The sequence below is a fragment of the Ceratotherium simum genome, chromosome 6, assembly GCF_057802395.1.
Source record: "Ceratotherium simum simum isolate JZ-2026a chromosome 6, ASM5780239v1, whole genome shotgun sequence".
Lineage (NCBI taxonomy): Eukaryota > Metazoa > Chordata > Mammalia > Perissodactyla > Rhinocerotidae > Ceratotherium > Ceratotherium simum.
Genome location: NC_141905.1, coordinates 81,203,262 through 81,215,230, shown reverse-complemented (window position 1 = coordinate 81,215,230; position 11,969 = coordinate 81,203,262). Strand labels below are relative to the sequence as shown.

Genomic DNA, 11,969 nt, shown 5'->3' with positions numbered 1-11,969 from the left:
TAATGGGGAACAGGCTGAAATCTCCTGTGGCATGAGACTACAGTGTATCACTGAGTAAAAGGTACAACAATACAAGCTTTCCAAGGGTAACACTGTGAAGCAGAGGCACACATATCACTAGATAAGATCTGTACCAAGAAGATGTGCTCAGAGGAGCTGACCTCTCTACTGAGGAGCTGCTTATTCTGCTTTTAAAAAAAAAGGTCCTCTGCTAAAATTTTCTTTAGCATTAAGAATTTAAACTTGGTCTGCATTATAAGACCTCTTCTCTGGAAACAAACTGGCTTACACGAGAGATAAGCTATCAGCTTGATCAACAGGTGTTACATCTATCTTGCAGGAAGATTACATTATTTCCTTGCTTCATGTGCAGGTATAACAAACAATTCTGCTTCATCAAAGTAGCAAAAGTCTCCAGTCAAGTTTGTCCTTTATTTTTTCATTCTCCATAGAATACTGATTTTATAACACTGAATACAGTCTGATATGTACCATTACAACAAAACTTGCACTTTATGAAAGATCAGTGAAAATATATCAGCAAGGATACAACCGGTACATTTACTAAAATACGTCATAATCACAAAACCAAATGATCACACATAATAACTTTCACATTTGACACACCAGCTCTACACCCTGGGAGAGCGAGTGCTTTTGGCAGGTGATTAATATATGTAAACAATGACACTGATCAATCTCAACATTTCTGAAATATTAATTATTTATCAATTAAACCTAAAATAAATCAATAAGAGTATTAAAATATATCAAGGATAAAATCCCAAATTTGTTGAACAGAGAGCAATGTTCAACAGTAGGAAGAGCACTGAATTGGGAGCCACTACATTTGGATCCTTGTCTTTTCCGTCCCTGGATGGATGACCTCGGGCAAGTATTCTGGGCTACGAATCCTTCACTTTTAAAATGAGAGTTAGCTGGATGGTTCTCTAAGGTCTTTCTAGGTTTAACTTTCCATAATTCTAAAATCTTTGACACGTTCATTTTCGTGTTGTAAAATGAAATTTCTAACAATACTAACTTAGCAGTTGGGTAGAGTCCTGCTCTGCCCACCAAATACGGGTGAGCGGTTCCTTGGTGCTTGTGTTCAAGTCTTACCTTCTGAGCCCCATGACAGCCCAAGCCCCAAATTAGCAAACAATAATGACAGGCTTTAGGAGGTGAACATGATCATCCTCCACTAAATACAAACTCAAGATAGATAGTTTTTAAGACTCCAAAGTCACGGTTATCAAGAAAAGCTATAATGGAAGAACTATAGGGAAAACCCACAATATCCTCTTTGGTAAATGGTAAAATAATACAATGATTCACCAATAGAAGAAGGTAGGTAGATATATTAACTATAATACATAATTTTCAACTGTTCTTTGTGAACATGCACAAAAAATATACACACAATTAGAACTGTATCAAGACCAAATATAAATTCAAGGCCCAGACGTACACAGGAGCCTCTCTAATGCTGCTCATTTGAACCCGAGGTTTATTGTAGTTTCACGTGTTTATAATTCTACAGGAGGAAGTTGGGATTCTTTTTACGAATGTTGGCTTCTGCTCCATGACCTATAAAGTCTACCTCTTTCACAGAATCACAGAAATTAAAGATGTTCAAGCCCCCTTTTAGGGCATTTCATCTATCCTCTACTTTCCTTATCAGACCACTGTCTTTCTGTTCTGAAAGACTAAATGAGTCAGTTTCCATCATCTCCCTATGTGAAAGTCAGATAGACTTTATCTCTTGATCCAGGGTCTAAATTTGTCCTCATTTCTTCCTAACATTTTAGTGTAATTCCTATCTCAATTGTACTTACATGACTCTGAATATTTACCTATGATTTGCATTACAGAAATTAATCCAATTCAATAAACATGAATGTGCAAAGCAAAGTTACTTTGAAAATGTCAAGTTTTCTTAAATAAACATTATCCTTTCATTTAAGTATTAAAGGGATTCCTATTCAACAGTAGTGATTATTTTAAGCAACTGTATGAGCCTTGAAATGTTTTTCAACATCTCTAACCCATGCCACGTAAGGGGACTCAGGATCTGTACCTTAGAGTGGTCTCTTCTCCTGACTGAGAATCACCAATACTGAAGAAATCACATCACCAGCTATATGTTTTGTCAAGCTTTGCCTTTCTATAATTTGTATAGTTAAGACAATATATTTATTTTTGCCTTCTGAGATATAAAATTATTTTTCTCATTACTCAATATGCTTTTTCAAACTCTAGAGCCACCTTCTATCCCTCATTCCTTACAAGACTTTGATGTCCTTCTTTATTGGGGCAAGAAATTTCTCGTGAGAATCACTGAACCAAAACATAATTTCTGAATGACTATTCATGATAAAGACCAATAACTAAGTTTGAGGAAACAGTATTCAATTTAAATATAGAAAGAAATTGTATTGTTGAAAAATAGTGCATGATAGGATGAATATTACAATATTGAATACATTCTGATTATTAAACCAAATTATTTAAACTTTACACTTGAAAACTAATGCACACTTGTTTCTAAAATGATCTGCTAAAACCATCATGAAATGCATCTTTTAAACAGGACAATTATAGTAACAAATTATATTGCTTTACTTTGTTAAAATAATGTTTTCTTCGGGGCCGGCCCGGTGGCACAGCAGTTAAGTGCGCACACGCCGCTGCGGTGGCCCGGGGTTCAGATCCTGGGCGCGCACCGACACACCGCTTGTCAAGCCCTGCTGTGGCAGCGTCCCATATAAAGCAGAGGAAGATGGGCACGGATGTTAGCCCAGGGCCAATCTTCCTCAGCAAAAAGAGGAGGATTGGCGACAGATGTTAGCTCAGAACTAATCTTTCTCACTAAAAAAAAACCCACAATGTTTTCTTCAATTATTTGACCTACAGAGTTATACTTTATTTTTCACCCATTCTTAGGTATTTAGAACCAGCATTTTAAGATTTTTCTAAATAAATTTTTTTCAGTTTCTACCTAGTTTAGCAACTTAGAATTGAATCTATCTATTCCATAGAATTGCCACCTATAGCAAAGGTTCCTCTGACTGATGCCACAAAATAAAGATTTAATAGGAATATAAAATAGCCATGTCTGTAACACTTCCAATGTCTTTATTTTTCCAAATGCTGATAGAGTGAAACTTCTGTACACCCTGAAGCTAGAATGATAATACTTATAGAACTTTAAAAATAGTTTTGTAGAAAATAGGGATGCATTTCTTCCCAAATTTTAAAAATGATTTCCCGTGCATAAGTTAAGCAGACTGGAAAGTGAAACAGAAAGGTCTACCCCAAGATCCGTGACTAAGGGCTTGGATCCCCCAAAGGCACAATAGTTTAAGATTCTACACCAGCAGCATCAGGGAGGGGTTCCATTCCTGTGGATGTCAGTATTCTGGATCAATGCACTTGGCAATGGTGTTCAGCTGAATATTTGAAGCTCCTTCATATATTGAACCTTAAACAAAAGGGAGCAAAAGAAACAATAAGGAACGGATCCATAGTTAAGTGTCTGTACAAGAAATAGCTCTACAAACATCACCTCTGCATTTGCTACAAAACTGTTACTGGTAACCTCATTCAACGGCCGCTGAATATGGTACTATTTAACAAAGTGATTTTGCCTTACAGATGATATTTTCCACTTGGAAACTGGATTCTGATGCCAGAATCAGTGTTAAACAGTTGAAGTTTTTCCTTCCTAAACTATTAATGCAGATGCCTGGACTGTTATTCAGGAACAGGTAACTTTCAGTAATGCTCTGTTTCCATCTTCCTATCTGGTAGTGGAGCATCGGAATGCTCAGACTTCATGAGGCACTTAGCTTCTGAAATCAGAAGCTTACTTAAGCTTCAAAGACAACATTAAACTAATGAAAATATTAACATTTTTAGTAAAAGAAAAATTAAGACAGCAGATTTTGTTGTGGTTTTACTAAAAGGCCTGTTGAGGCATTTAAAAAGGCAATTTAATATTTTTAAAAATATAAACCCATTTTTTTTGAAGCAAGACATGGGGAAAAACACCCAGGCACAGTAAAGAAGAGAGCCAATACACATAAAATTGCTTTTGCCAAGGTACCAGTGATACAAAATCAAACAACTACAACAGCCCACATAACTACAGAGGACAAAATCAAACAACTACAACAGCCCACACACCTACAGAGGCGAATAAAAGAAAACAAAATAAAATGTAAAAAATCTATTTACCAATCTTTGCATCTCGGAAGTACTTTTCCACAGGATAATCTTTGGTGTAGCCTACTCCTCCCATCCACTCCATGCATTTACTAGTTGTTAGTCCTGCAATCTACCAAAAAGCAGCAACAAATCACAAGCTGATACCATGTAACTTTTGCATTATAAGGAACACTCCTATGGAATATTTTTAGTAATACTGGATTCACTGTTATTGGCAAATGGAGATTAAAGTCATTTCATAAACTACTATTGTCTCTTTGGTCCCATTTTTTATACCGTTTATGTAAAATATCTTATTAATTCACAAAATTCCTATTTTCTTAAGAAAATGACGTATTGTTCAGACACATACACTTGCTGACAGGCATCATTTATTCAGCAAATATTTATCAAGGGCCTTCTTCATATCGCACACTCTGCCAGCCACTGGGTATACAATGGCAGAGGGTGGCCAATCACTGCCGTTTTGGTCCTGGTGCTCATTTGGAGAGACACACATTTAAAGCAACAATTACAGAAACTGATAAACTGTTTGGGGCAAAAGAAGACTTGCTAAGAAAGCTAACTTGATTTAGATGGGGAAGTATGTGAGGAAATTACAGCTTAGCTGAGATCTACAGGACGAGTTAGGGGGCATTTCAAGTTGAGGAACTCATGGAAAGGCTCCAAGGGGAAAACAGGTGTATCAGCCTCAAGGACCTGGGAGAGGGCCAATGGCTTGGGGTCAGGGCGAGCTGTGAAGAGAGGAGAGGCAGGTGGGCCTCATACGAGGGCGAGCAGTTTGAATATTGTAATGGCCCCCCAAAGATGTCCACATGCGAATCCCCAGAAACTGCAACTATGTTTGTTACCCTACATGGCAACAGGGATTTGCAAATGTGATTAAGTTGAGGACTCTGAGATGGGGGCTTATCCTGCATTCTCTGGGTGGGCCCAATGTAATCACAAGGATCCTTACAAGGGAAAGAGGGAGGTTAAGAGGGCGAGAGTTAGAGATTTGAACATGCTACACTGTTGGGTCTGAAGACAGAGGAAGGGGCTACAAGTTAAGGAATGCAATTAGCCTCTAAAAGCTGGAAACAGCAAGGAAATGGATTTTCCCCCAGAGCCTCCAGGAAGGCAGCTCCGCTGACACCTTGATTTTATCCCATTATACTCATTTCAAACCGCTGACCTCCAGAACTCTGAGATAATAAAATTATATTTTTAGGCCACTAAATTTTTGGTAATTTGTTAAAAGCAGCAATAGGAAATGAATACAAATATTGTTCCATTTGTTTTGAGAAGCCACTGAAGGGTTTAAAGCTGGAGACTGACATGGCCTCATGGGCATTTTGAAAAAGGAGACTGGATTGGAGGAAGCAACAGGGACCTTTGCAGAGGTCAGAAGGTGACTGCAGTAGTTTGGTCAAGAGATCATACAGCTGGGTCTAGAGAGGTGGCAGTGGAAAGGGAGAGAAATACACAAAATCAAGAAATATTTAGGGGGTATAATCCTCAGGAACATGATGGATTCCGTGTGGGGGATGAGGGACAGGAGGGTGTCAAGGTGACCTCAGGTTTCTGACTGGTGTAATGGGGTGGGTAAGTGAAGGGGAAATTGGGTCTAATAGCCTGGAACTCAGAAGGGAGGTTGAGTTAGGAGATTAAATTTTAGGGCTGAAGAGGTTAAATGAATATTTGAAGCCGCGGAATGAATAAGACATACTGCCGAGGCTGGGAAATAGCAGCCCAGTGATTTGGCTAAGTTCTCCAGCCAAGGTCTAATGTGTTAAATACAGAATGCGTATGTATGAGGAAAGCACTGAAAACATGGGCAATCTCTCCTTGGTGTTTTTATTTCATGTCATCTCCCCTGGCCTTCTCCTTGCTCAAACCTGAAAGCATGCATATGACGCCATCATTCAGATGAGGCTCATCCATTTATTTATTTATGACATATTATGATTTATGATGGGTGTTCTACCTGAATTGGGTGACTCGGTCTCCAGTTAAGATCCTGTGAAAACATCGAGACCTCACAGAATTAAAGCACTTTCCTATGGAAGCTTTACATTTTTGCTTTTCTGTTGTAGGAAATGGAAAGTCCATGTTATTTTACTTGAAAAACAAACAAATGCTCAACCAACATTCCTAAGTGCAAAGGTTAATAAATACACATCTGAAAAAAAAATGAAGGTTGAATTACTTTTTCTTTTTTTACCTCTGATGCATAGTATTTGGCCATAGATGCTTCTTTTATGAATGGCCTTCCAGCTTCTACAAACCTGGCAGCGTTGTATGTCAGTAACCTCGCGGCCTCCAGCTGGGTGGCCACTTGAGCCACTTGGTGTTGGAGACCCTGTAACATTCAGGCCCAAGTTAGAGAATGATGATCTCCGAAAACACAGCTTTTCCTCAAAGTCCTGCCTGGATATGGAGCACTACTGACTCAAAATATACCCCAAATGGGCTGGCCTGGTGGCATAGGGGTTAAGTTCATGCGCTCTGCTTCGGCAGCCTGGGGTTTGCAGGTTTGGATCCTGGGAGTGGACCTATGCGCCGCTTGTCAAGCCATGCTGTGGCGGTGTCCCAAATATAAAGCAGAGGAAGATGGGCAGAGATGTTAGCCCAGGGCCAATCTTCCTCAGCAAAAAGAGGAGGATTGGCAACAGATGTTAGCTCAGGGACAATCTTCCTCACATACACATAAATATATATATATACCCCAAAGGAAACTCACATTCATTTTGTAAAAATACTTTAAAATCTGCAATCTAAAACGAAATATGACACTACATGTACTGTTTCTTAGAAAAATTTCAAAGTTCATGTAATTCTTTATATCTTCAAGATTTAAAAAATAAACTATCACAAAATTAGGTTTGAAAATTTGACTGTTATATTTAATAATTATTTTCAACCCTTTTTAGGACCAAAATTCAGCTTAAACTAAATCCCAGCAAAGCAAAAATTTAAATATATTTTTTTTGCTTGCTTGAAGTAACAAAATTTTGATTCTGCATATAGCCTCAAGGCATTAAAAGATGTTAGCTGCAAAGTAATGAAGGAATATTTGAAGCACCAATTTTCTCTAAGTAACTTTATTGAAGTAACTGCACTGCAGTATTCATGAACACGTACCAGTTTCTTTAGGGCTATAGGAAACAGAAGAATAACTTAAAAAAGACAACACCCTAAAGAAATCACTACCACTCTGAAATTTTAGAGGGTGATTAGGCACACAGTAAATGTTAGTCAAAGAGAGAAATGAGTACACTAGTGAGAACATGAATATTAATAGTTTACAGTTATAAACAATTTCCTGGAAATATGGGCATAGATTGTTTATTACAAACTGAAATGTTTCTCATGCTTCACATACCCATCTGCCCAGACATGTACTGAGCACCTACAGTATGCCAGGCAGTGTGCTGAGCAATAGAGACACTGACAGCAACTGACTGACACTGAACGTTACAGTCAGAGTTCCTTGTGCTTATGACTTATCTAGCCCAGCAGGGAGAACAGATGGTTAAATAATGATGATATTGTGTGATGATTCCTAAGTCAGGAAACCTCAAGGCAATTACTCAATAATCCTAGGGATGGCCTTTCCTAAGCAAAAAAGAGGGATAAGCTGGAGAAAAACAATACTGCTCACAAATACCCGACAGATTCTTCTCCTCCTTCTATAATATTTGATATGCACAAAAAAGACTACGTTATACGTACATAGGTTATGCAGCATAATAAAAAATTGAACACCCACTAACCTATGTGTAGAGCAAATATTTTCTTCCTTATGATTTGTCTTTTTACTTTGTGGCATCTTTTGAGGAAAAGAAATTTGGTAGCCAAATTCACCATTCTCATTATCTTTTATAATCAGTCCTTTTGGTGTCTTGCTTACAAAACATTTTCCTACCATGAGATCAAAAAGATATTCTCCTATGTTTTCTCCTAAAACTTAAAATTTTGCTTTTTATGTTACATCTTTAATACATCTGAAATCTATTTTCTGTGTATGGTGTGAGGTAGGGATCCAGCTTCATTTTTTTCCGCAAGGAAAGAATATTCCCACTCAGTGATCTGCAATGCCATCTCTACCATATAAAGTTTCCACACATGCAGGGATCTATTTCTGACCTTTCTGTTTTGTGCCATTAGTCAATTTGTCTATTTATATGCCAACACACTATTCTAGAAATTGTTTATGGCTCGTTAGGTGGAATGCAGAGATTCTAATTATTTTTGAAAAGTACATTCGTTCAATTAAACTGATGGTCGCCATCAACTTGTCTACTCTAATGACCATATTAGGCACCATGAGAGACAGAAAAGCGAGCTTGGCATGTCTCCTGCCCTACAAGAACCCACCATCACGAATACTGGTTTCTTAACTACATTGTGAACACAGGGCCTGGCATGGAGAACATGCTCAATAAATCTGTGCTGAATAAACAACCAAAAGAAATAAGGATGAAGAGGCCTGGTCCCTACCCTCAAGGAGCTTATAGTCTAGAGGAGAGAAAGATACGAATGATGGCAGGCAAAGCAAAAAACAAACCACTATAATGAGATTAAAGCAGTTAGAAAAAAACTCTACTAACTTTTATCAAAGCTTCACAGAGACATATAAAATTAATAATGTTGCTTTTTAAGAGCAAATTTCTAAAAGTTTTAATTACCCTTACTAGGCATCTTTAGAAATATATCATGATTATACCTATTCGTACACCTGACCCCTTCTCCCTCCCTCTCCAACCCCATATACATGGAAACACTGTTTCCTGTGTACAAAGATCAAAAGACCCCCTCAAAACTGCCTTCACATTCTGTCCCTTTCCTTGCAATTTATGTGGTGGCTGGCTCTGAGAAAGTACTCTAGTATGACATGAAAATTAGACCCGAAGCCAAGACAAAAAACCTGTAATTTTGACACCTTACTAGCTTTAGCGTTACGACCTTGAGAACTTGCTTTCCATGTGCCTCAGTTTCCCACATACATGATGGCAATGATGGTATGGGCTGTGGTGGGCCCTGGCCAGGCCTGCCATGCTCAGTCTTTCTAGGCCTTGAACTGACTGTGCACACCCACAGCCTAGAATCTCTACATACGTGCAACTGGGGTGTGCTTGTGTGATGCCTAGACATTATTACAGAGCCGGAAGACAATGCTGCATGACAGAGCTGGTAATGTAATAAGAAACTGTATTCGGAGCCTAGAGCTGCTTAAAGGGAGGTTTTGCAAACATGTAAAGTAATTCTGGATTTTTAAGTAATGTGTTTGAGTAAGCTTGGTAAGCCGCCACTCCAGGCTTCCCCCAACCTGGCAAGATCTCAAAGTGGACAGGAAGAATGCATATTGCCACCAACAAATCCCCTGATTGCCTGGGGAGCCCTGAGAAGCCATGTCATTGGACCAGTCCAGTATTTCCCAAGACGCTTGACTGAGAGCATCTCATTCGCACTTATTGCAGCAAGCTGTGCCTTCTATAAGACGGATGTGTCAAAATGCAGTCTTCTGAGGAGTGCCACAGGGCTCTGGCCTGATTCTGAACAAGTGCTACATTTCCTGAGCACTTGTTAGACTCGGGCAATGTGTTTTACATATCTACCTGACTCAAAATCACCCTAGAGGGGAGGTCAGTACTATCTTCATTTTATAGACGAGGCACCTGGGACTTAGAGAGGGGAGGTAACTTGTCCAAGGGCTAAAGCTAGTGAGACAAGAACCAGGATTTGAACCCAGGAAGTCTGACTGCAGACCCCATGCCCTGGAACTTACGAAGTGGCGAGGAGACAGCTCCCAAGTGCTCACCACGATATCCCCAGTCGTGCCATAGCTGGGCCTCCAGGACTACTGCTCTGCCCTTGGAGAAGGTCCAGGCATTCACAAATACATGCCCTGCCTCCCCTACATCTCTCCTATCGAAATCCCCCGAGGAATTTATAACACAGCTCTTCATTCACAGCAAGATGGGAGAGTCCAGTACAGTAGAAACATGCCAATAATTCTATACCTGAAAATCAAATATTCTTTTGCCAAATTGTACCCTTTCTTTAATATATGGAATAGTGAAGTCAAAACATCCTTGAGCCAGTCCCAGCATCTGTTAAAAAAAAAAGATCAGAATTTCTTATTTTGTTATAAGTTTATGCATTATTTTAATCATTTAAGTTATAAATTCCTTTTACAGGCAGACTGAATATTTGGGGTAGGGGAAGAACTAGAGATACTGAGGTGGTGAGGTGTATGTTAATAACCTTCACCCACTGCATTTGCAGAACATAACTTCCAGCAATTGGGAGACAATGTGAGAGATGTCATATGAATATGAGGATATTGAATTCCAGCATAGAAGTAAATCTCCTGGCACAGCTGTGTTCATACAAGCAGAATACTTTTCAGGAAACTTCTCCCTTAAGCTCTGAGTCTCCAGGCATAAAATGAACCTCAGAAAATTTTGCTCAAAACTGGCCTCAAAGACTGTAAAGTAGCTCCCTCTAGTCCTAGAAGTCAAATGCAGAAGGTCACTTCTTAACCTTCTATCTTCCTGTCCATTCTGTATATAATGAGGATTAATAAGAGCTTTGGTGGAAAGGGCATTAGAATATAAAAGAGCGTTGTTTCTCAACCCTGGCTGCATATTAGAACCACTTGAGGGAACCTGATAAAAAAAAAATACTGATGTGGGGGTCTACCAACCGAATCCCAAGCTTGTGAGTGGAGAGGGATGAGTATGGCCTGAACATTAGCATTTCAAAAATTCCTTAGATGATTTAACACAGAGCTAGAGTTGAGAACAACTGATAGAGAGAGCATCTGGTAAAAACATTAATTTACACACTTGAAGAACAAATCAGGACGTGGTGACAATTTTAGCTGAACTGTCTCATTGCTAACCAATCTCCATAGCTATTGAACAATTCAAGCTTAAAAATGGTTTCTAAATTTCAACATTAGGTAGCCATTAAATCACTATCTAATTATGTCAAACTATGTAGGTTTTAGAAAAAGGAAAAAAAAATCAATAGTTAAAGCTCTAGGGGGAAATGCTCACAAACTTATCAATATTTCATTAGTGTTCATTCACATTTTCCTTTAGCCTTTTATTTTGAACTTTCTGGAGAATAGAATATTATGCTAAAAATTAGAAGACAAAAAACAAAAACAAAAAACCAAATTAAAGTGAGGCAGCGACTCATTGCACTTTTGGCTTTGAGATAAGATGATGACATTATACCCTTATAACTAAAGTTATACTATAAAGTTTATACTAAAGTTTGTTGATAATATCCTATAGTGACATGAAAATTGAAATGATCAGTGGTCAATCAAAATAGGCTTTTCCATCTTGATAAAATGTTTTCACTATAAATACTAAAAAACTAAATTCTCTTTGACTGCAGAGTTTTGAGGATGGATGTCTTCAGTTCATTGTTATATGTGCCTCTTTCTCTAAAAGGCATCCATAGCATTAACCAAGAAATAATAACTACCTGACCTTAACTTTTAATTAGGTTATAAGATAACTTGGAGTAATAGACTAAAGCCCAGGCTGTGTATTTTACTGCCAGAACATCTATATTATTTATATGTCTGGGAACAAGGAGATCCAGTACTATAGTTTTTAATGCCCTTTCTGATGAAATTGCATCACAGAAAAACTTTAAAAAGAACAGATAAGCCAATTCTCTTTAGTAACATATTATCTAGCTTTGTGGGAAACATGGGTTAAGTTTTTATCTAAGAATAT

At 38.3% G+C, this 11,969-nt stretch overlaps 1 protein-coding gene across 2 annotated transcripts in view; it reads right to left on the bottom strand.

Moving 5' to 3' along the window:
- Nucleotides 1-413: 413 nt before the first annotated feature.
- The window catches only part of ACADSB (acyl-CoA dehydrogenase short/branched chain), a 49,556-nt gene continuing 38,000 nt past the window's right edge, over nucleotides 414-11,969 (bottom strand). For both annotated transcript variants that reach the window (XM_014794086.2, XM_087432760.1), the window contains exons 8-11: nucleotides 10,233-10,322; nucleotides 6,431-6,568; nucleotides 4,237-4,336; nucleotides 414-3,481 (exon numbers count right to left, since the gene is read on the bottom strand). In XM_014794086.2, coding sequence (XP_014649572.2) covers nucleotides 3,411-3,481; nucleotides 4,237-4,336; nucleotides 6,431-6,568; nucleotides 10,233-10,322 — 399 coding nt within the window. In that variant the 3' untranslated portion in view covers nucleotides 414-3,410. The remainder of the gene's footprint in view (nucleotides 3,482-4,236; nucleotides 4,337-6,430; nucleotides 6,569-10,232; nucleotides 10,323-11,969) is intronic.